General features: G+C 47.9%; 1 protein-coding gene and 1 pseudogene across 17 annotated transcripts in view; both read right to left on the minus strand.

The window, feature by feature from the left end:
* Arhgef11 (Rho guanine nucleotide exchange factor 11) overlaps positions 1-12,585 on the minus strand; it is a 125,821-nt gene extending 113,236 nt beyond the window's left edge. For 14 of the 17 annotated variants that reach the window (XM_045138047.1, XM_045138046.1, XM_045138043.1 and 11 more), the window contains exon 1: positions 11,549-12,584. In XM_045138047.1, the coding sequence (XP_044993982.1) occupies positions 11,549-11,580 (32 nt within the window). In that variant the 5' untranslated portion in view covers positions 11,581-12,584. Of the gene's footprint in view, positions 1-11,548 lie in introns of all 17 variants that reach the window. The other 3 variants (XM_045138053.1, XM_045138042.1, XM_045138048.1) reach the window with 1 other exon arrangement.
* A 5,819-nt stretch (positions 12,586-18,404) lies between these two features.
* LOC101616460 lies at positions 18,405-19,434 on the minus strand (annotated as a pseudogene).
* Between the last annotated feature and the right edge of the window lie 2,571 nt (positions 19,435-22,005).

The following is a 22,005-nucleotide window of genomic DNA, read 5'->3' on the forward strand; positions in this document are numbered from 1 at the left end:
AAAAAAAAAAAATGTGTCATGTTCACGTGCAGCAGCAGAGACCCTAGCATACCCATTCACTCTCAGGCTCTCTCTCAAGTAAATAAATAAGTAAAAACTTTTCTTTAAAAAAAAAAAAAGAGGGCTAGAAAGATTACTTAGTGGTTAAGGCACTTGCAAGCAAAGGCAAAGGACCCAGGTTTGATTCCCCAGGACCCACATCAGCCAGCTGCACAAGGTAGTACATGCATCTGGAGTTCATTTGCAGTGGCTGGAGGCCCTGGCGTGCCCATTCTCTCTCTTTCTCTCTCCTTCTATATCTATCAGATAAATAAAAAATTAAACAAATAAAAACTTAAAAGAAAAGAAGTGGCAACTCTAAGAGCCTGCAAGGTAAGTATTTTTCAGTATGCTGGACTTGGTGAATCAGTAAATGGCCGGGTATTAGCCTTTTTCTAGTCACCTACTCTCACAAAGTTGATCACACGTAATTTAGCTCAAAAACGTTTCAGTGACCACATTTTTCTAAAATGTCTTCCTCCCCCTGCCCCTTCAGCTTCCAGTCACCACTTTGATCCAGAAATTCATCATCTTTTGCCAAGATTGCTGTAAGAACTCCTAGCTGGCCTTCCTGAACTCTCTTCCAATGTATATATCAACATCACAATTCTGTGTCTCTCTTTTAAATATTTCATTTGCAAACAAAGGGGGGGGGCATAAATCAGTGCCTCTTGCCACTACAAACTCCAGATGCATGTACCACTTTGTGCATTTAGTGTTACACAGGTACTGGGCAATCAAACCTAGGGCCAAGTGCCTTTAACTTCTCTCCAGCTCCAGCCATCCGCCCCTGCCCCCGCCCCTTTTTGTCTTCAAGGTAGGGTCTCCATCTAGCCCAAGCTGACCTGGAATTCACTATATAGTCTCCGGGTGGCCTTGAATTTATAGCAATCCTACATCTGCCCACGGAGTGCTAAGATTAAAGGCATGCACCATCATGCCCAGCTTTTTTTTTCTTTTTTTCTTTTTTGAGACAAGGTCTTACTCTGGCCCAGGCTGACCTGGAACTTACTCTGTAGCTCAGGCTAGCCTTGTACTCACTGCAACCCTCCTACCTCAATTTCCAGAGTGTTGGGATAAAAAGGATACACCACCACACCTGGATAAAAATTTCTCACTGTTTTTGATTTTTTATTTTAAAAGATATTTTTATGTATTAATTTTTTAAATATTTTATTATCTTATTTATCTGAGAGAGAGAAAAATAAAGTGAGAGAGAGACAGAAAAGGCACACCAAGGCCTCCAACCACTGCAAACAAACTTCAGATGCATGTGCCATCTTGTGCATCTGGCTTACATAGGAACTGGGAAATCAAACTTGGGTCCTTAGGCTTCACAGGCAAGCACCTTAATGACTAAGCTATCTCTCTAGCCCTTAAACACTATTTTTTAAATCCCCACATACTTTCCAGGCATGGTGGTACACACCTTTAATCCCAGCACTTGGAAGGCAGAGATAGGATTGCTATGAGACTACTTAGTAAATTCCAGGCCAGCCTGGGCCAGAGTGAAACCCTACCTTGAGAAACCAAAATAAATATATAGATAAAATCCCTACATACTACTGATTCCTTTTCCCTGCCACATAAGGCATCTGAATTTGTTACCTTCATCCTGTCACCTTGTCACCCTAATTGCTCTCTCTACTGCATAAAGAACTATTTCCAGGCTGCAGCATGCTCTACTCCAGCTTTCCTCACGTCATCCCCTTTGTCCAAATGACTGACCTCCTCTCTGTCCCACCTAAATAATTTTAACTATCCCTTGCCTATTTTTTTTTTGTTGTTGTTGTTGTTTTGTCAAGGTAGGGTCTCACCCTAACCCAAGCAGACCTGAAATTCACTATGTAGTCTCAGGATAGCCTTGAACTCACAATGAGTGATCCACCTACCTATGACTCCTGAGTGCTGGAATTAAAGGCGTGCACCACCACACCCAACTGCCTGTTATTTATTTATCTGTTTGAGAGAGAGGAAGAGGCAGATGTAGAGAGGGAGAACGGGCACACCAGGGCTTCTAGTCGCTGCAGACAGACTCCAGATGCATGTGTCACCTTGTGCATCTGGCTTATGTGGGTTCTGGGGAGTTGAACCTGAGTCCTTTGGCTTTGCAGACAAGTGCCTTAACCACTAAGCCATCTCTCCAGGCTCTGACACAGAACTTTTGATCCTCCTGCTTCAGTCTCCTAAGTGCTGGGGTTTCAGGTGTACACTACATGCCTCGGCCTAGATGCACCTTTATAGTGTATGTGAAAATTCAGCAAGCATATATGTACTAATTTGTATACTGCTTTGTATTCTTTCATTATTAACAATTCCATTAAGAATATAAGTTTGCTGAAGAGGTGGCAGAAAGAATGTAAGAGCCAAAGAAAGGGTAGGATTCCTTACAACATGCTCCTCCAGACACAAAATGGCCTGGATATCCGTGACCTCGCAGTGCCTGACACTACCTACACAAGACCAGCATAAGAGGAAAAGATCATGACATCAAAATAAAAGAGAGACTGATTGAGATGGGGAGGAGATATGATGGAGAATGGAATTTCAAGGGAAAAAGTGGGGGGGGTATTACCATGGGATACTTTTTATAATCATGGAAAATGTTAATAAAAATTGAGGAAAAAAAATAAAATAAAATTTTAAAAAAGGGAAAGTGGGGGGAGAGAGGGAATTACCATGGGATATTGTTTACAGTTATGGAAGTTGTAAATAAAAGAAAATAAAAAATAGGGATGGGAAAAAAAAAAGAATGTAAGCTCCATAATCGTGAACGTTATCAACTAGAACACCAAGAAGTGAGCTGAGCATGGAGCCATTTGATTAGTATTTGCAGTCCAATCAAATGACTGCCAAGGGCTACAGATCTTAGGTCACCATTTGGAAGGCTACTAAATTAGTTCCTTGTGTGATCTGAGGCCAGGCCATACTTGGTGACTATAGATCCCCCCATGCCATTTTTGTAGTAGCTGTTCCCCCAGTACTGTAGAGAAAGAAGCGATGGCTGGGAATGAAGATGCTCAACAACTTCACTGCAACCTTTCAAGACCCTTTCTTACACACCACGTGTTAGTTTGCTGTTTGCCAATAAAGATTATAGAGGGAAAGTACTGAATTTAGAGCCCACACTGAGGTCAGAATTAAAGGACAACAAAATGGCTTCAAGTTGTAGCAAAGGAAAGTTTGGAAACACAAAGGCTTTACAACTACTGAATTCATAGGGATCAGTGACTCGGGAGACCCACAATTGGTCTTAACTAGCTCAAAAGATATTCCATGTGGAATCAAGAACAAAGTCCATAAGGTCCTACCAGAATCCAGTTAGTTCCTCCTCAAATCCAGATGTTCTTCTAGACCGTAAAAAGCCTTCTAAAACTAGTATTTCCAATTTGTAACAGACCACAAGTCATCTCCTCGTTCCCACAGCCCCGCCCTTGTTTCCCACCCCCTTTTCACAGGTGCTGCTCCCTTTCATTCTTCACTGGCTTTCAGGGGAAAGGATGATTTCTGGAAACAAAGCTCAAGTTCACGGAAGACTCTTAGGAGCTGGCAAGCCCAGTCAGCTCATTTATCCAGCTGGAAAATGGAGATGCAGAGCAAGTAAGCATCCTTCCATGTAGGTGTGAGCAAAGCTGGCCCAACATCAATTCACATCTGCTAACTCAAGATGCCTACATTCTTCTAGCAACTCCCAACCTGCCTTGTACAGAGGTCAAATGTGATTGTTGGTGAATCTTTATCTTATTTTTTAGAGAACAGAATCAGCAATTTCATTCATCCTGCTTGCCCCATAGGGTGAGGGGCCATGAATGCCACTTGCAGGTTTATACTTGGGTCTCTTCCAAACATGGTGATTAAGAAAGAACACTTGGTCCCCAGAGGAAAGTTCTCAATCCACATAAATCTTCCAGTTGTTTTAAAGCACACTAAACTGGCTGGAGAAAGAGAGCTTAGTGGTTAGCGTGCTTGCCTGCAGAGCCAAGGGACCCAGGTTCAATTCCCCAGGACTCACATAAAGCCAGATGCATAGGTGGCACGTGTCTGGAGTTCATTTACAGTGGCTGGAGACCCCGGTGTACCCATTCTCCCTATCTGCCTCTCTCTTTCCTTAAACACTTTATTTGCAAGCAGAGAGAAACAGAGGGAGAGAGACAGAGAGAATAGATGAACCAGGCCCTTTAGCCACTGCAAACAAACTCCAGATGCATGCACCACCCTGTCTGGCTTTACTTGGGTACTAGGGAATCAAACTTGGGTTGTTAAGTTTTGCAAGCAAATGCCTTAACTGCTGAGCCATCTCTCCAGCCCTCTCTCTCTTAAATAAATAAAATATTTAAAAAAAAAAAAAACAACCACCAATAAAGTCAATTTTTAACAGCAATGCCACTATTGAGGATGTGAAGCAGATCTAGTTCATATACATTAACTGAGCCAGGCCAGTCTTCCAGTGAACATGAGCACATGCTACCATTCTGGCACTTGGAAAGCTGAGGTAGGAGAGCTGCCTTTAGTTCGAGGCCAGCCTGCACTACAAAATGAGTTCCAGGTCTGCCTTGGCTGGAATGAGATCCTGCTTCAGAACACCAAATAAATAGAAATTAAATGAATTAAAGTAAAGTAACTCATGTTTTGTAGAATTTCAGTTAATGAAACCCTTTCACATATCAGAATCCTAAATTGTTTTTTAAAAAATGTTTTTATTTATTTATTTGAGGGATACACAGAGAGGAAGAGGAGAAAAGAATGGGCACTCCAGGGCCTGTTGCCACTGCACATGAATTCCAAATGCATAAGCCACTTTGTTCTGGTTTTATGTGGGTACTAGGGAATCGAACCTAAGCCAGGTTGTACAGTCAAGTACCTTTAACCACTGAGCCCTCTCCCCAGCCCAGAATCCTGGGTCTTTAAAGCAGTAAGAAACACTATTCAAACTCCAGTTTCCAAACTCTAGTCCATAAAGAATATGAGCTTCTAGAACTCTTATGACTAACCTTTATACTTAATGAATACTTTTCACAAAATGGCAGGGTAAGGTCTCACTCTAGCCCAGGGTGGCTTTGAACTCACCATGATCCTCACCCCAGCCTCCTAAGTGCTGGGTTATACTGCTACTTTCTTTTTGTACTTTCATTTATTTTTGCATGTGTGAGAGAAAGGCAAATAGAGAGAGAATGGGCATGCCAGGGCCTCTAGCCACTGCAAACAAACTCCAGACACATGTGCAATCTTGTGCATCTGGCTTACATGGGTCCTGGAGAATTGAACCTGGGTCCTCTGGCTTCACAGACAAGTGCCTTAACCATTAAGCCATCTCTCCATCCCAAGTGCTGGAATTATAGGCATGAGCTACAACACCTGGCTTAACACAAAACTGTTTTTGACAGATGCAGTCATTTTTATTTATTTCTTATTATGTTATTTATTTACTTGAGGAGGGGGGAAGATAAGCATGCCAGGACCTCCTGCCACTGTAAACAAACTGAGATACAAGTGTCACTTTGTGCATCTGGCTTCACGTAGGTCCTGGAAAATCAAACGGAGGTCATCAGACTTTGAAAACAAGTGCCTTTAACCACCAAGCCATCTCTCTAGCCCTCATTTTTATTTTTGTCTATTCTTCTAAACAGGATAGGAACTCTGCCTGACAGATGAAAAGGAAACAAAAAAAGCTTAAAGGTGTGGGGGGGGGAAGCACTGGGGAAGTTTCAGTGAGTAAGAGCACTTGCTGCAATCCAGAGGACCTGAGTTCAATCCCCAGCACCCATGTAAAAAGCCAGGCATGGCCGATCAGAAATGTTTCTGAGTATTTAAAATTAAGCTTAGCCTGTTTCTGCTCATAATGGCAAACGTTTCATCTGCAAATCCACTGCCTTCTCTCACCTCACACTCCAGAGGGGAAGAGTGGTGTGTTGTGGAAAAGATGCAGCCCTGCAGGGTTTGTATTCTCTGCAGTTCAGGATCCCTAACACAGTTCTGGGAGACCAATCTTCTAAAGTAGTAGAAACTAAGTCAAATACATGGGGATTTCTGTGTCCCAGAGGCAATAAACACAAGAAGCCAGGGTGGGAAGAGGTCCTTGACCAAGATCAGACTGAGGCCCGGATTACTTTTGAATGAGTAGAGCCCAACGCTTCTACAAGTGGGAATGGCCGTCGCAAGACAAAGCCTTTCTGAACCGACGGGTACGGCTGAGTGGTAGAGCTGCCATGCCAGAAGAGACAGAACAAAGCCTTTCGCCCTTCATCACTGAAGGATATCTACGTGAGCAAAGGTAGAAGTCTCTTCCATTTATCAAAATTCTTAAGAAAACCAGTAATTCTCCTTTTACAGGCTTCTAGTATCATCTCAACCAGTGACGAATGGAAAAGTCCTCCTGTTGCATTGGGGGGGGGGTGTGAAGAGGCCTCAACTGGCTGGCCTGGAACTCCATGTGCAGCTGAGGATGACCTTGCACTCCTGAGTCTCCTGCCTCCACTCCCAAGTGCAAGGGTTATTTAGGTGTCTATGGGGAGGGGGTGTGTGTGCAAGCCCAAGCACAAGTGGAGGTCGGAGGACAACCTCAAGGAGTCTGCCCTCTCCTACACTTTGAGACAGGGTCTCCTGTTTTGCCATTGCATGTGTCAGACTAGCTGGCCAGTGAACTTCCAGATTCTCCTGACTCTGCCTCCCACTGCTTTATGTTTGTGGGTGCTGGGGAGGGTTGAACTTGAGTCAGCAGGAATGCAAGCAAGCACCTTTAACCACCAGAGCCACTCCCCAGCATCTCTGCCTTATTTTTTTTGAGGCACAATCTTTTGCTGAGCCTGGAGCTCCCTGACTGCCCTAGACTAGCTAGCAAGCCCAAGGACCCTCCTGCCTCTCCCTCCCGAGCACAGGGATTACGGCTGTGTACTGCCATACCTGGCTATGACATAGTGCTGGGGATCTGAACTCAGCTCCTCATACTGGTGCAGGAAGCACTTTATCAACGGAGAACTGAGCCACTGAGCCATTTCCCCAGGCCCCAGCATTCCTTTTTTTTTGAAACAGTCTCTGGCCCAGGCTGACCTCAAATTCCCTAAGTAGCTGAGGATGACTCTGAACTTCTTTTTTGTGAACACAGAACATTAGCTGTGACTGAGAGCTGAAATCCTCAAGATGAGCTGGTGCCGCAGCAGCTGCCCTCTTGGACTTGGGTGTTGTCCCTGCATGGAATCCATGCCTGAACCCCAGACAGACAATCTTTAGGTTCCTCATTCGCCCAGTTCCGGTAGTATTTCGCCGCTCAGCCTTGGCCTCTAGGTGCTGGCTCTCTTGTGCTTGGCAGGGCAGCTGCATCTGGCCCAGGTCGACTTGTGAAGGCGACAGACCTTAGAGGACAGCAGAGGCACGAGTCTTCTGACTGCCGGGCTTTCCAAACGGTGACATGCCCTTTGCCATCCTGCTTCGGCCTGAGACCAAAAGAACTGATCTTGGCCTTCTGATCCTCCTGCCTCCGCTCTCCTGAGTGTTGGGATCGTAGGTGTGCACCACGACTCCCAGTTTTTACAGTACTGGGGATCGAACCCAGGACATAGTATATCGTAGGCAAGCACTCTACCAACTGAGCTACATCCCAGCCCAGTATTCCTTTTTCCAAACTGTGTATACTTTTGCAACAAGCCAGTCATCAAGACAATGGAAAGATATTTCCACCACCCCTTAATTTCCTTTGGGCTACTTAGCTCAGACAGTAGTACATAAAGCTGCATCAAATCCATGATTTCCCATCTAGAATGTACACAGTTCTACAGCTTAAGAAACACCTGAAATAGATTATCTCATTGATTTGTTCAACCGCCCTGTAAGAGAGATGAAATGGCACACTGAGCACGTGTGAAAGGAAAGTACTGCATATAAACATGCTCTGCTTTGCACACAAGGCGGCATACCCGCCCACGCCACCGCCACAGAGGACCCTAAAGCAACTCCTCTGGGAGGAAATGAAGGACGTCTCTGGTTCAGTCCCACATGAGATAACTTTGTGAGGAGAAAAGCTGTTTCATGGGATACAAACTCCTTTCCCATCCAGCAAGTGCAGAAATATTTACCCTGGAAAACTAGGCATAATCTCTGCTTGTGATATCACATTTTTCAAAATTCTTGAAATACAGATTGGTGGTGTAAAGAAATGTCATGGACAAGAACTGAAAGGGATATGAATGGCTACACTAAACTTACCTTTCAAAAACTGACGAACACTGAGGACAAATGAGCTGCCATTAGTTCATCTAACTATGGACCCAAGAATAAATGAACAGGAAACAGTCAAGCAGCTGAGCGTGGTAGTGCATGCCTTTAGTGCCAGCACTTGGGAGAGTCAAGTTCCACTGAGTTCAACGTCAGCCTGGGGCTACAGAGTGAGTTCCAAGTCAGCCTTGGCCGGAGTGAGACCATGTCTTGAAGGGAAGGGGAGTAGAAGGGGAGGGGAAGGGAAGGAAAGGGGAAAAAGGAAAAGGAAAGGAAAGAAAAGAAACTGTCGAGCACATAGTCCAGGCTTCTTCAAGGTCACACTCTGTCTCTCAATCATATCCCTTATCTTCTGGAAAACACACATCACCTTTACTGAAGAGTACATCATGAATTCACTGAAATAAACTGAATGGAAGAACTTGCACTTGCTAGAATGTTCAGTCACCCACCACAAGGACCTAAACTGGGCAGGCAGGTCTTAAACCCGCTTTCGTGGAGCTTACAAACCAGTGCTGCTTTTATGTGATTTATGTGCTATCTGGGAGTCTTTTTTTTTTTTTCTTTTGAGACAGGGACCTAACATGTAGCCCCGGCTGATTGCAGTCTTGTGATCTTGTGACCCTCCTTGAAACCCTCCTTGCTTCAGCATGCCAAGCGCTGGAGCCACAGGTGTGCACCACCAAGGCTGCATGCTTTTGGAAAGCAAGAATACCTTTTAACACATACAGCCTCTCCGCAAGGTCTACACAGCAAACTGATGCACTGAAAGGAGGGCAGAATCCCTGCCGGCATTAGCCGCATTTCCTTCCGACCAAGATTGTGAGGTATCGTTAGGGAGGTGGAGGCAGAAGGATCTTGAGTTCCAGTGACATAAGCTAGGAAACCGACCTGGGCTATACAGGAAAGAAGGGACAGAGGAAGTGGAGGGAGGGAAAGAGGGAGGGAGGGAAAGAGGGCGAGAGGGAGGAATGGATGGATTAAAGTTCAAAGGCCAGAGAGATAACTCAGTGATTAAGGCACTTGCCTTCAAAGCCTAAGGACCAGAGTTCAGTTTCCCAGTATCCACATAAAGCCAGGATGCACAAGGTAGTGCATCTGTCTGAAGTTTATGGTGGCTAGAGACCCTGATGCACCCATTCTCTCTCAAATTAAAAAATATATATATATATATGTTTAAAAGAAAATTCAAGCCAGGCATGGTGGATCTCAGTGAGTTCAAGGCCACCCTGAGACTACAGATGAATTCCAGGTCAGCCCGGGATAGAGTGAGACCCTACCTCAAAAAAAAAAAAAGCACAAAAGTTCCAACAGAAGGAGCCCAGAGCTAAAGGAACAAGACCCAGTGCGGCCAGTGGACAGCTAGGAAGGGACCAAGTCCCAGGGCTGAAGCTCTTAATTGGAAAGGGAATCAGACCATGCAGAGGCAAAGAAAACCCTCACCCACAACACTGCACTATCCAGCCCCCAGGAGAACACAGAGATTACGCTCAGGTACAAAGTGCATGGGAACGCCCTGCCCACTGAAGAACACCAGACTCCACCAACTGCCAGGGAGGGACAATGTCTCTGTCACTCCTTCTAGAGGGCAAGCTACCCCTTCAGATAGGGTGTGGCAATGAGCAGCGCCAGACGTCCAGAACTGGACCTGGGTTTGGGTCTAGATCCTGACTGCTTAGGCAGCACTGGGTGCACTGGGTACACCAGGGATCTACTCTGAGGCTCATGTTCCCTTCTGCAAAATGGGAACAGAGACTTCTGATTTGTCCTCCTCACAGGAACTTTGTGAGGCTAAAATGAGTGTTCTGAGAGAGCACTAAGGAGTGCTAACACTTGACTCAGACCCTGAGACTTGAATCTGTGAGGATTTACAGGCTCCCAGAAGAGCACCTCCTGTCAGCCTCAAAAGGCCCTCACTGCCTCCTCCTCGCACCATCTTCTCACACCCATGAGTTGACAGATAGGTCACCACCCAGATCTTATGTCAGGTACACCAACTCCCAAACTCTGAAAGGATGGAGAGAGACAGGCATCCGCATCCACCTTGCTGACATGCCTCGCTCATTCCCTTCCCAGGGACAAACTACAGAAGGCCACAGTGGAAAAAGGGAGAGATTCCCAACTAGCCACATACCCTTTGTGGTCATCTACCTCTCCTCGACTGCCAAGCCAGTTCCCTGCATGAGGAACTGCTGATCCACTCTAAATGGACTCTGAGACAATGCGGAGATTAGTGTTTGGGAGGGCGATTACATACACTTTAGGTCACATTCCACAATGAAAAGGAAATCGTTATTGGTATGGATAACCAAAGGTTAACTGACAGCGCAATTTCCCCTTGCAAATACTCTTCCTTAGCTTGTCAATAATATTCTTTTCCAGGCCTAGTCTTTTCATTTGATTGTTCAGTCTTCCACAGCACCCACAAAACACAGTCTCCTCAACATTCTCAAGGAGAACAGGACTGCGGAAAGGAAGAAAGGGGAAGACAGGCACCTTACAGAGGCAGCAATCCCTTAGAGAACAGTCATGCACCAGTGACGGGGAGCTGGGTCCGCTCCAGGAGGAAGGGGCATCATGTGCTCCCAGCTGACTCCAAGGACCAGTGCCTCTGCCCATCAGGCCCAGGAGCCAAAACAGCTCCTTCCGGCTCCAGACAGAGGAAGGCCCATTTTGCAGAGTCAAGCTTATTAAGAATAGCTTGGAAAATTAAACCTAGAGAATCAGACTGCTAGCGGGTTTCAATCTGCACTACTAGCTTGGAGAAGAGGAAATTCTAATGGAGCCTGAACATTTTGGAGTCCTACCCGCCAATGGTGCATGGATGCACAGTTTGTCCCATTCTTCAGGCCAATAACACCTTCCTCGTTCTAGAAATGGAATCCACCCTATCACCATTCCATAACAACCAGCCTGGTGAAGGCCCCAACCAGGACCCCCACCCCAATTGCCTAGAGCCAGTCTCCCCATGTACCCTAAGACTTTCACATAAGCAGGCTTGCTCTTGATTTCCCACTTCAAGCTGGGGACTCAAATTCAGCCTCTTGCCTCAGGAGAAAGTCAAAAGCCACTTAAAGCATTTCCCCCTCTTCCTCTCCAGCTTCGCTGCTTGTAAAGACAGTGCACCGGGAGCGACAATGTAAACGCGGACACAGAGGGAACACACATACATGGCGACAGTACCCAGAGAGCAAGACTCCTGCCCCGGCTGCTCCCAAGCCCATCCACGTCCTTTATGAAAACAACGCGCGCCTCCCCAGCCAGGAATAAGTGTTGAAAACAAAATTATTAGCAAACCTACCTGTCTATACTCTGGGGTAACCTTACACTCATGGTTTCTCGTTGTCTCCAGTTCCAGAATCCCGTAGCTTTGATCTGAGTCTCAGCTGTACTGAATCCTTTGCAATTCTAAGGTGAGAGAAGGGCCTCCCAACTTGAGGACTGAATCCTTTTTCTTCCAGCTCTCAGGACCCTGGTAACTGCAGCTCTATTCGACTTCTGCCAGTTAACATGGTCTCCCTTCTTGGTTCCTTTCCCCCGCCCCCCCTTTAGAAAAATAAAAACCGAAAGGAAAAGAGGAAAAACTGTGACCTTCTTAGAAACCAAAACCCCAACCACAAATCTTTTCAAGGTTAGCACTATGGGCTTAAAAATGAATCACAGAACGAATGTCCTTTCAAAATATCAGTCTTAGCTGCAAACACAGATAAAAACCATCCTTTTAATCCAGTTTCGCCAGCTGTCCTTCTATTGGCAAGGGGGCCTTAAGCTCCAAAGGTTGAAAAATAATTCTCTGGTTTCCAATGCTTAAAATGACAACAGCAGATTTATTCAAGGGAAGAAGGGGAGAGGATGAATAAATCTGAAATGGCACTTGGAAAAAAAAAATCTTGCAGCTGATTTGCACAGTAAAAATAAATAAAACTATACAATAGTATGTACACAACACTCCCAATTCCAGTGCAACCCTGGGAAACAAAATTTGTGGATTCCTTTAAAAAAAATTTTAAACAGCTTTTTCATTAAAGGTTTTGAATCCTGAAATGAGCCGATCGAGCACGTACGCAAACATCACAGAACACCTGAAGTGCACTGCTCTTCACCATTAAGATGGTAGCATTAATGAAAGCCCGAGGGAATCTGAAAACGTCTTCTTGCCCTTTAAGTTCTGCTGCACCACATCCAGCCTCCATGAAACGGAGATTTCTCCCTCTCGCTCCCTTCTCTCCACACACAGCGCTCCGGCCTCCGCGGCGGGCAGTTCGGGAAGGTTTTCCTGCTCCGCGGCTCCGGCCCGCGGCCTCTCGTCGTCCCCGCCCCGCACGTCGTCCCGGTTTCCTGCGGCCACCGGCTCGCCCGCCTGCCCGCCGGCCGCGGAGGCCGCCCGGGATTCGGCTCAGGCGCAGGCTGGAGGCGGGCGGCGTCCTGCTCCCGGCGAAGCGGCCGCGCTCGCCTCTTCCGGCCCCTTCCCCCTCCGCTCGCCGGTCGCTGGGGCGCAGGCCCAGCCCGCCGCCTGCTCCCGCCCGGAACCTCCCCCTACGCCGCGAGCCCCCCGCGTCCCGGCTGCAGGGGGCGGAGCCACACCCGCCCGCGGCAGGCCCGCCCCTCACGCCGCAGGCCACAGGCTCCACCCCCGCCTGCTCCGCCCCCTCACGCCGCCGACCGCAGCCTCCGCACTCCAGACGGCTCCGCCCCCGCATCGTAGGCTCCGCCCCCATCCGACTCCTCCTCACGGCGCAGGCTCCGCCCCCAGCCGGCTCTACCCCTCACGCCGCAGACTCTCCCCCAGCCGGCTCTTTCCCTCACGACGCAGGCTCCGCCCCCAGCCGGCTCTTCCCCTCACAACACAGGCTCCGCCCCATAAGGCTCCTCCCCCTCACGCAGCAAGCTCCGCCCCAGCCGGCTCTTCCCCTCACGACGAATGCTCCTCCCCCAGCCGGCTCTTGCCCTCGCGCTGCAGGTTCCGCGGGCTGGCCGGCCGGCTCCTCCTTCGCGCTTCAGGCTCCGCCTCCATCAGGCTCCGCCCTCGGGCCGTAGGCCCCGCCCCTGACGGCTCCGCCTCCAGCCAGCCCTTTCCCGGCCGCCGGCGCCTCTCTGGTGGGTTCCAGCGGCTTGCAGCCTGCCGCAGCCTTGTCCTGGCCTCGCGACCCCTCGGTCGTCCGCCGGGCGGTGGGCGCGGCCTAGCTGGTCCCGGCGCGGCGCGATCCTCCGGCCGCACCTCGTGCGCCGCCCCCTGGGCTCTTCCTCCGGCTCCGACCCGACCTTTGTTTCCGCGGCTCCGGTGCCGCCTGGCCGCGAGCCTCCGCGTCGCCCCGGCCCCGCTCGCACCGCCGCCTGCCGCCGCCGTGGTTCTTTCCAGGCTGTCAGGAGCTCTTGTACCGCTTCCTCGCGGGGCTCTGACTGTCTCCCACCGACGTTTAGGAAAGACCCCGAGAGCGGTCGGCACAGCACCCGCTGTTAAGTCGAATGGAGAGGCCCTTGCAGGGCAATGCCGTTTGCAATGTATATTTATTTAATTGATTAATTTATTGAGACTGGGACTCATCCCAGGTAGACTTCGAAACACTGTTGTAAAACCGGCATGGTGGCGCACGCCTTTAATCCCAGCACTGGGGAGGCAGAGGTAGGAGGATCACCGTGAGTTCGAGGCCACCCTGTGACTACATAGCGAATTCCAGGTCAGCCTGGGCTAGAGTGAGACCCTACCTTGAAAAACCTAAATAAATAAATACAACCACTGTTCTAGCCAAGGAGGGCCTTGAACTGATCTAGTACTGGTATCGCAGGCGTGTGCCACCTTACCTGGTTCATGAGGCGCTGGGGAATTAAACTCAAGGCTCAGTGAGTGAGGCAATCAGTCTGCGAATGAACTTCTAGCCCTAAAGTCACCGGTGGTTGTTTTTTTGGGTTCCCCCCTTTTCGAACAATTCTGGGCTGGAGAGATGGCACAGCGGTTAAGGCACTTGCCTGCAAAACTAATGGCCTGGGTTCGATTCCCCAGTACCCACGTAAAACCAGACTTATAAAGTGGAGCATGCATCTAGAGTTTGTTTGCAGCGGCTAAGGGGCTCTGTTTTGCCTGTTATCTCTCCTCCACCCTTCTAGGCTCTCTCTCTCTCTGCAAATAAAATGAAAGCAAACTACTTGATTTATTTGAGAGAAAACAAGTGCGCCAAGGCCTCTTGTCACAACAAACTGGATCCAGATGCATGTACCACATTGTGCAACTGGCTTTACACTGGATGCTGGGGAATCAAACCCTGGGCAGTCAGACATCAAAAGCAAGTGCCTTAAACCTCTGAGTTATCTGGTTTCTAAATCTTTTCAAGGAGCATGACTTGAGTCAGAGAGTCCCAACCGGTCCGATTAAAGATAAAAGGAGGGCTGGAGAGTTGGTTTAGCTTAAGGTGCTTGCCTGCAAAGCCAAAGGACCCAGGTTCGGTTCTCCAGGACCCACATAAGCCAGATGCCCAAGGTGGCACTTGCATCTAGAGTTCATTTGCAAGCAGCAGGAGGCCCTGTGTGCTCAGTCTTTCTATCTGCCTAACTCTCGAATAAGTAAATGGAAAAGTTATGAAAAGAAAAGAGGAACTTTGGAAGTGCAGGAAAACTTCATCTTTTCACCTGGATAAACTCCAGGCATGGGTGTGTTCCCCGAACTGCTTCCCTTCCTTCTGCCTGGATTGATCGCAGCAGAATGTGTTGGTGTAAGTGCCCTCCTGTGCATTGAGGCTCTGGATGCCCCTACCTCTCAGATGTGGGTAGGAAATGGCAACAACAACAACAAAAACTAACAAAACAACCCCAGGACCTACTAAAATCAGCTTTCTCTAAGTTACCTCAGGTACAGATTGGCAAATGAAAGGACTGGGCTATTTATTTATTTTCTTGGTTTTTTGAGGTAGGATCTCACTCTAGCTCAGGCTGACCTGGAATTCACTGTGTAGCCTCATGGTGGCCTCAAACTCACAGTCATCCTCCTACCTCTGCCTCCTGGGTGCTGGGATTAAAGGCAAGTGCCACCACGGCTGGGCGATTTATTTTTGAGAGGGTGGGCTCACTATGTATATACCATGCTAGCCATGAACTCCTGTACCTCAGACCTACCTCAAACTGGCTGTTTTGCCTCACTGGGATTATGGGTTTGGCCTATCACACCCATTGGGTGGTAAAGATCCTCAAAGGCCGTTTGTGTCAAAGGCTTGGTCCTCAGCCTGGGAGTTTGGAGAGAGGTCAGAAACCTGAGTGGGGCTTAGTGGGGGATCTTTAGGCCTTTGGAGATGCACTTCAAAGGGAATTATGACATCGCATTTTTTTCCTCTTTTGTTCTCTGGCCAGGAAGTACATGATTTTTCCCGGACATGTGCTTTTGACGTAATGTGCTATCTCACCACAGGTCTGAAGTAAAGAGGTCAGGGCTGGAGAGATGGCTTAGCAGTTAAGGCAATTATTTGCAAAGCCTAAGGACCTAGGTTCAATTCCCCAGGACCCATATAAGCCAGATGCACAAGGTGGCGCATGCATCTGGAGTTCGTTTGCAGTGGCTGGAGGCTCTGATGTGCCCATTCTATCTGACTTTTTTTTCTCTCTGTCTCTCAAATAATTAATTAAAATTTCAAAAAAAGAAGTCAATTGATCATGGTCTGGAGACCCAAAATCTGTGAACCAAAATGAACTATTTATGTTAATTATCTCATATTATTTTATACTGACAGAAGACTGACTTAGTATCCATCTACACTTCCTTTGCTCCCCTCTCCCATAAACCAGAGGCCAAAACTCCCAAAGTCAGTAGTCTTTTGTTCCATATGACCTATAAAAATGATGCCTCCAAAGGTGAGCCCTTCCTCTGTGGTGATAAACTCTTGCTCACCAAACATTTACAAATGTTTTAATATATCTCAATATATCTGTTTTTCACTCTTTCTCAAATAAATAGTAAATAAAATATTTTTTAAAAATTTTAAGCTGGGTGTGGTGGTGCTATATTTATGATGCCTGACTTCAATGCTCACAGTGAAAATTGGAAGGTATTGAAGTTACGTCCTTGATGTGGTCATTGTAATTTATTTATTTTGGTTCCTTAATTTTTGAGACAGAACTTAACTATGTAGTTTGGCTAGCCTTGAACTCATAATAGTTCTGTTTCAGTCTCCTGAATGCTGGGGTTGCAAGTGTACAACACTGTGAATGGCTTTTTTGTACACAGTCAAGTGTTAGAATATAGCCACTTGCCAAGAGCCATTTTTCCCTATCTGCCTGTGTGGCCAAGGAAACTGTCTACCTCCTAGAGTGTTTCAACCCCCTCTTCCCCGGGCCTCCATAATATCTATTAGGGAAACGGAATAATGATCACTCCTAAATGCCTCATGACGATAAGCCATACAGCCAGGGCTCCTCTGGAAGGAAGGCTACCTAAGAGCCCATGCCCGAACATGCTGACCTAGTGATCAGCTTCTGGGTACTGGAGGGCCTCTGTAGTTCTGGCATTTGGAACCGTACCTGGAATACATATGAAGGAGTATTAGTCATGCCTTCATGACAGTGTGGGGTGTTGTGAAGTATGCATGGTCTGTAACCCTATTAGAAGTGGCAAGGCATCACTGAGTGCATACAACACTAGTCCCTGGACGCACCTCAACTGGTCTGATGAGTTTTGAGTCTCCTGTGGAGCGGGCCTCAAGTCCAATCAGAGTGCAGTTGGTTTCCCACATAATAGACATACCACCTTGGCACCAGTTGGTACATTTGGCTTGGATGTCCAGTCATAAAACTTGCAGGGTCCACTGCTTAATTTCTCAGTGTCCTGCAGCCCAGGGTAAACATGGGTAGGTGGTATGGGAGCATGAGAGGAGGATGGGCAGAGAGCTGTGAGCCTCTAACAGCTCAGGCTGGCCTTCAACTTGTGATTCTCCTACCTCTGCCTCCTGAGTGCTGGGAATACAGCCTTGTACCCCCAGGCCTGGCTTTGACTTGGATCTTAGAGGTGGTTCTACCCAGTATATACAAGGCTCCCTCTTTATTTCTGATGGCACATAGTATTCTATTGTATGGATAGGCTACAATATGTCTAACCAGTATGCTGTGGTTGGACATTAAATTGCTTCAAAGATTTTGTTTTTAGGCCAGGTACGATGGTGCACACCTTTAATCCCAGCACTTGGGAGGCAGAGGTAGGAGGATCGCCATGAGTTCAAGGCCACCCTGAGAATACATAATAAATTTCAGGTCAGCCTGAGCTAGATTGAGACCCTACCTCAAAAGAAAAAAGAGAGAGAGAGAGAGAGATTATGCTTTTAAAAGCCATGTTACAATAGTTTTCTTGTAATTTTACACCTGTGTCAACATATCTCCATTGTCTCTGTTTCATGGTTAAGGCAGCTGAGGCTCATGCGATGAACTGATTGCTATGCCTAAGGTCACAGAAGGAAGTGCTGTAGGCCATCCCCAGAGGGCATTTCTCCACCACAGCCCCAGCCTGCATGGTATTTGCACAGCAGCCACCGTTCATGTGCTGCTGTTTGAGTGCCAGGCTTTGCAAGTCCATAGTACTGATGGTCGGGTCCCTGCTCTGGTGACCCCTCACTCCAGGGTTAGGCCTGGAGGCGAGGCAGGATCTGTTTCTGAGCAAAGTGCCAAAGGATGAGGGATAGGAAGAAGGTGGACAAGTCCTGTAGTCAGAGGGGTGGTACCAGAATGCACAATGGTGGTGGAGGTGACCGTAGCATCTGGGACGTGGTGGGGGGAGAGGCAGCAGTGAGTCCCTATGTCCCATGTGTGGGACATAGATTTACTTCTTTAGAAGCCTGTGTAATTTCTGGGGAAAGGCTAACTTTTTTTTTTTTTTTTGTGGTGGTACAGGCAAGAGCATCAATGTTATCTTCACATACATAGTCCAAATAGAACAGGTACAGTGGCTAAACTGGCTTTTATGAATGGACCCAGGTGTCAAGTCTGTCCCCAACTCATACCATCCTGTGTCTTCACAGACTCCTGAGGAGAATGGAATAGATGCACAGGAAGGGGCTCAGACAGGCTCTCAGATCCCCCTAGCCAAGAGCTGAGATACCAGCGTCTGAGCCCATTTGGAGCCTTGGACACTGTCTGGAGATTAACTCTATGAAGCATCCCAAGCTGAACCAGGCAAAAAGCAAGGCTTCTCTTGAATCCACTTTATTATGACATCTGGCAGTCTGGTGGGTGCAGGTTTCTCGCCAGGTAGATTCTGAGGAAGGGGCCAGAGCCTTGTTGGGTGGTCTTCCTCTCAGGCCATGCTACTGCTCAGCTGCATGGCAAAGTCCTGCACATGCTCTTTCAGTGTCTGACGGGCATCTGCCTGGGCCCGCTTCTCCCTTGCACGTTCCTGCTGCAGCTTGGCCAGCCACAACCGCAGCCGCTGCTCTCGCTGCTTGCAAGCCTGCAGCTGGCGCTGGGCCTTGTCCAGAGCATCAAGGGCGGCTTCGGCCCGCCTCTTCCAGAGCAGGGCACTCCCCACCTGGTAGCTGTGTTCATTCTGGATGTAGGCTCCAGCAGGTGGTGGCAGACGTAACATGTAGGCAGATGGGGAGACAAGCCGTGGCTCCAGAGAGGAGGGCTGCCGCTCTGGTGAGGGCTGGGCACTACAGCCCGCTTCATCTGCCTGGGCACCTAGAGGACTCAGAAGGTCTGAGAAGGAGTTGCTAAGGCCAGGCTCCAGCCTCCCGGCAGGGGATGCAGGCAAAGTGGCAGGTGCTGAGGCCTCTTCTACAGGAAAGCAGGTGACATCAACAGGAGGTGGTAGGGAGAATGGAGTTGTGGGCCCTCGGCCTTGAGAGCAGCCTTTCTTACATCTCCGGCTGAGGTCCAGTGGGCCAGATGGGTAATCACGTCCCTTGATCTTAGTTGTCTGGTGCAATTTGGAGAAAGCCTCAAATATGGTTGGAACTGCCCTTTCCTTCAGCCTGTGATACCCACTGATTCCCACCAGCTCAAAGCAGTTCTCCTCGAAGTGTCTGGAGCAGGAGTAGATGTACTCCGGGGCCGGGTCCCACAGGCCCTGGCCGCTGGGGCCCAGCTGCTGACAGTTGGCCAGCCACAAGCCGCGTCTCGGTTGTCTTTTTTGGGAAGTCTGTGGAAGGAGATGCCGCGGTTGCGTGTCTTGCGCGTGTCCCGTGTGCAGCAGCCGGCGTTGGAGCAGTGACGCGGCATGGTTTCGCCATGGCTGTGCCCGCGAGTGTCGCGAGGAGTCAAAGGCTAACTTTTGTGTCTTACTTTATTTACTTTTCTTCCTTTCTCTTCTTCATTATTAAGCTGTTATTTATTTTATTTGAGAGAGAGAGAGAGGAAGATAGAAAGAAAATGGGTGTGCCAGGGCCTCCAGAGGCTGCAAGCAAACTCCAGGTGCATGCACCACCTTGTGTATCTGGCTTACATGGGTCCTGGGGAATCGAACTTCGGACCTTTGGCTTTGCAGACAAGCGCCTTAACCATTAAGCCATCTCTCCAGCCCCTCCCCCTTTTTGGAGGCAGGGTCTCACTCTAGCCCAGCCTGACCTGACACTCACTCTGTAGCTCCAGATTGGCCTCAACTCACAGCAGTCTTCCAACCTCAGCCTCCTGAGTGTGGGGATGAAAGGCAAGTGCCACCCTGCCGGCTGTGATGGTATAAAGAGCTGCATGAGAAAGCCAAGCCCCGGGTCAGCAGGGCGGCACTTGATAGCACTTCTCACCGAGTGATGCCACCCGACAGCATTTGCTTTTGTCTTCTGGATGAGTTGGCACCGGGTAGTGCTGCTTTAATTGTCTTGCTAATGAGAAGAGAGTAGAGGACTTAATATGTAAATGATACATCTGCCCTGGGAGGAAGACAGATGCCCTCCCAGCAGGCTGAGGGAACCAAGTGAGCAGGAGCTGCCACAGGGAGAAGTGGTGGGAGAAATGAGTCATGCCGTGCAGTGGACCAAACTCCAGAGACCCTGTGGCAGCCACTGTCCTGCAGACAGTTTGTGCAGAACTCAGTGTCAGTAAACATCTTCTGTTGCAGTACATTGAGGTTCTCATTTTTAAATTTTACTTATTTATTTGAAAAAGAGAGAGAGAGAGAGAAAGAGAAAGGAAGAGAGAGAGAGAGAGAGCATTCCAGAGCCTTTATCCACTGCAAAAAAACTCCAGATGCATGTGCCACCTTGTGCATCTGGCTTATATGGGTCCTGAGCAATCGAACCTGGGTCCTTCGGCTTTGCCAGCAAGCACCTTTAATGCTAAGCCATCTCTCCAGCCAAGATTTACATTTTATTTATTTATTTATTTATTTATTTATTTATTTTGAGGTAGGGTCTCCATCTAGCCCAGGCTGACCTGGAATTCACTATGTAGTCTCAGGGTGGCATCAAACTCATGACGATCCTCCTATCTCTGCCTTCCTAGTTCTGGGATTAAAGGTGTGCGCCACCACGCACGGCTCAAGATTTTCATTTTCTTTCTTTCTTTTTTTTTTTTTTTTTGTTTCTTTTTATTTGAGAGAGACAGACGCACAGAGAGAAAGAGACACAGAGAGAGAATGGGTGCGCCAGGGCCTCCAGCCACTGCAAACGAACTCCAGATGCGTGTGCCCCATCATGCATCTGGCTAACATGAGTCCTAGGGAATCGAGCCTCGAACTGGGGTCCTTATGCTTCACAGGCAAGCGCTTAACCACCCAAGATTTTCATTTTAAAGAGTATTATCTTTATAGTTCTATTTGTTTTTAATTGGTGAATTGCCATTGCCTTATATTTTCTGTGCCACAAATATATATTTATACCCAATATTATGCTTATATCTTTTTTTTTTTTGAGAAAGCAAGAGAGAGAGAGAGAGAGACAGAGAGATTTGGCAAGCCAGGGCCTCAGCCAGTGCAATCCAACTCGAGACACTTACGCCATGTACGCTTGCCTTACCTTCGTGTGTCTGGCTTACATGGGATCTAGAGAGAGATCAAGCATGGGTCCTTAGGCTTCACAGGCAAGCACTTTAAATGCTAAGCCATCCCTCCAGCCCTTATGTGTATACCTATTTAAATGACAAATAAAATGACCGTCATTGAGGTTATAGAGAATTTTTTGTTGTTGTTTTCTTGCAAGAGGAGTCACTGCAAAGTTTTAAGTTATGTGAGATCAAATACCTGATGAGTAGCAGTTTATGGGAAAAGAGGCCTATTTTGGCACAGTTTGAGGGGATATTGGTCCATCATGGAGAAGGTGGGCAGCTCCGTAGTGGCAGGAGCATGGCAGCTGCTTGTTCACATTAGTGGACCAGCAGGAGAGAGGTGCATGCTGGGACTCCCTCCTTTTTTCTTTCTTTCTTTTCTTCTTTTTTGTTATTAAAAAATTTTTTTTTTGTTTTTGTTTTTTGAGGTAGGGTCTCACTCTATCCCAGGCTGACCTGGAATTCAATGTGTAGTAAAATATTTTTTATTATTTATTTATTTTGAGAGAGAGAGAGAGAGAGAATAGACACTGCAAATGAACTCCAGATGCATGCGCCACCTTGTGCATCTGGCTTATGTGGGTCCTGCTTAATTGAATCTGGCTCCTTTGGCTTTGCAGGCAAGCGCCTTAACCACCAAGCGATCCCTCAAGCCCCTTGTTATTTTTTTTATTATTAAGTAGAGACTTTGTATGGACACGTCATATGTTGATATCACCATTTCCCTCCTCCCTGCTCCCACTCCTCTGAGGCCCTCCTCAGTGGGACCCTGGTTTTTCTTTCTTCTGTTATTCCACTGCTCACATGCAAGGT

This window comes from Jaculus jaculus, chromosome 19, assembly GCF_020740685.1.
Source record: "Jaculus jaculus isolate mJacJac1 chromosome 19, mJacJac1.mat.Y.cur, whole genome shotgun sequence".
NCBI classification, from domain to species: Eukaryota; Metazoa; Chordata; class Mammalia; order Rodentia; family Dipodidae; genus Jaculus; species Jaculus jaculus.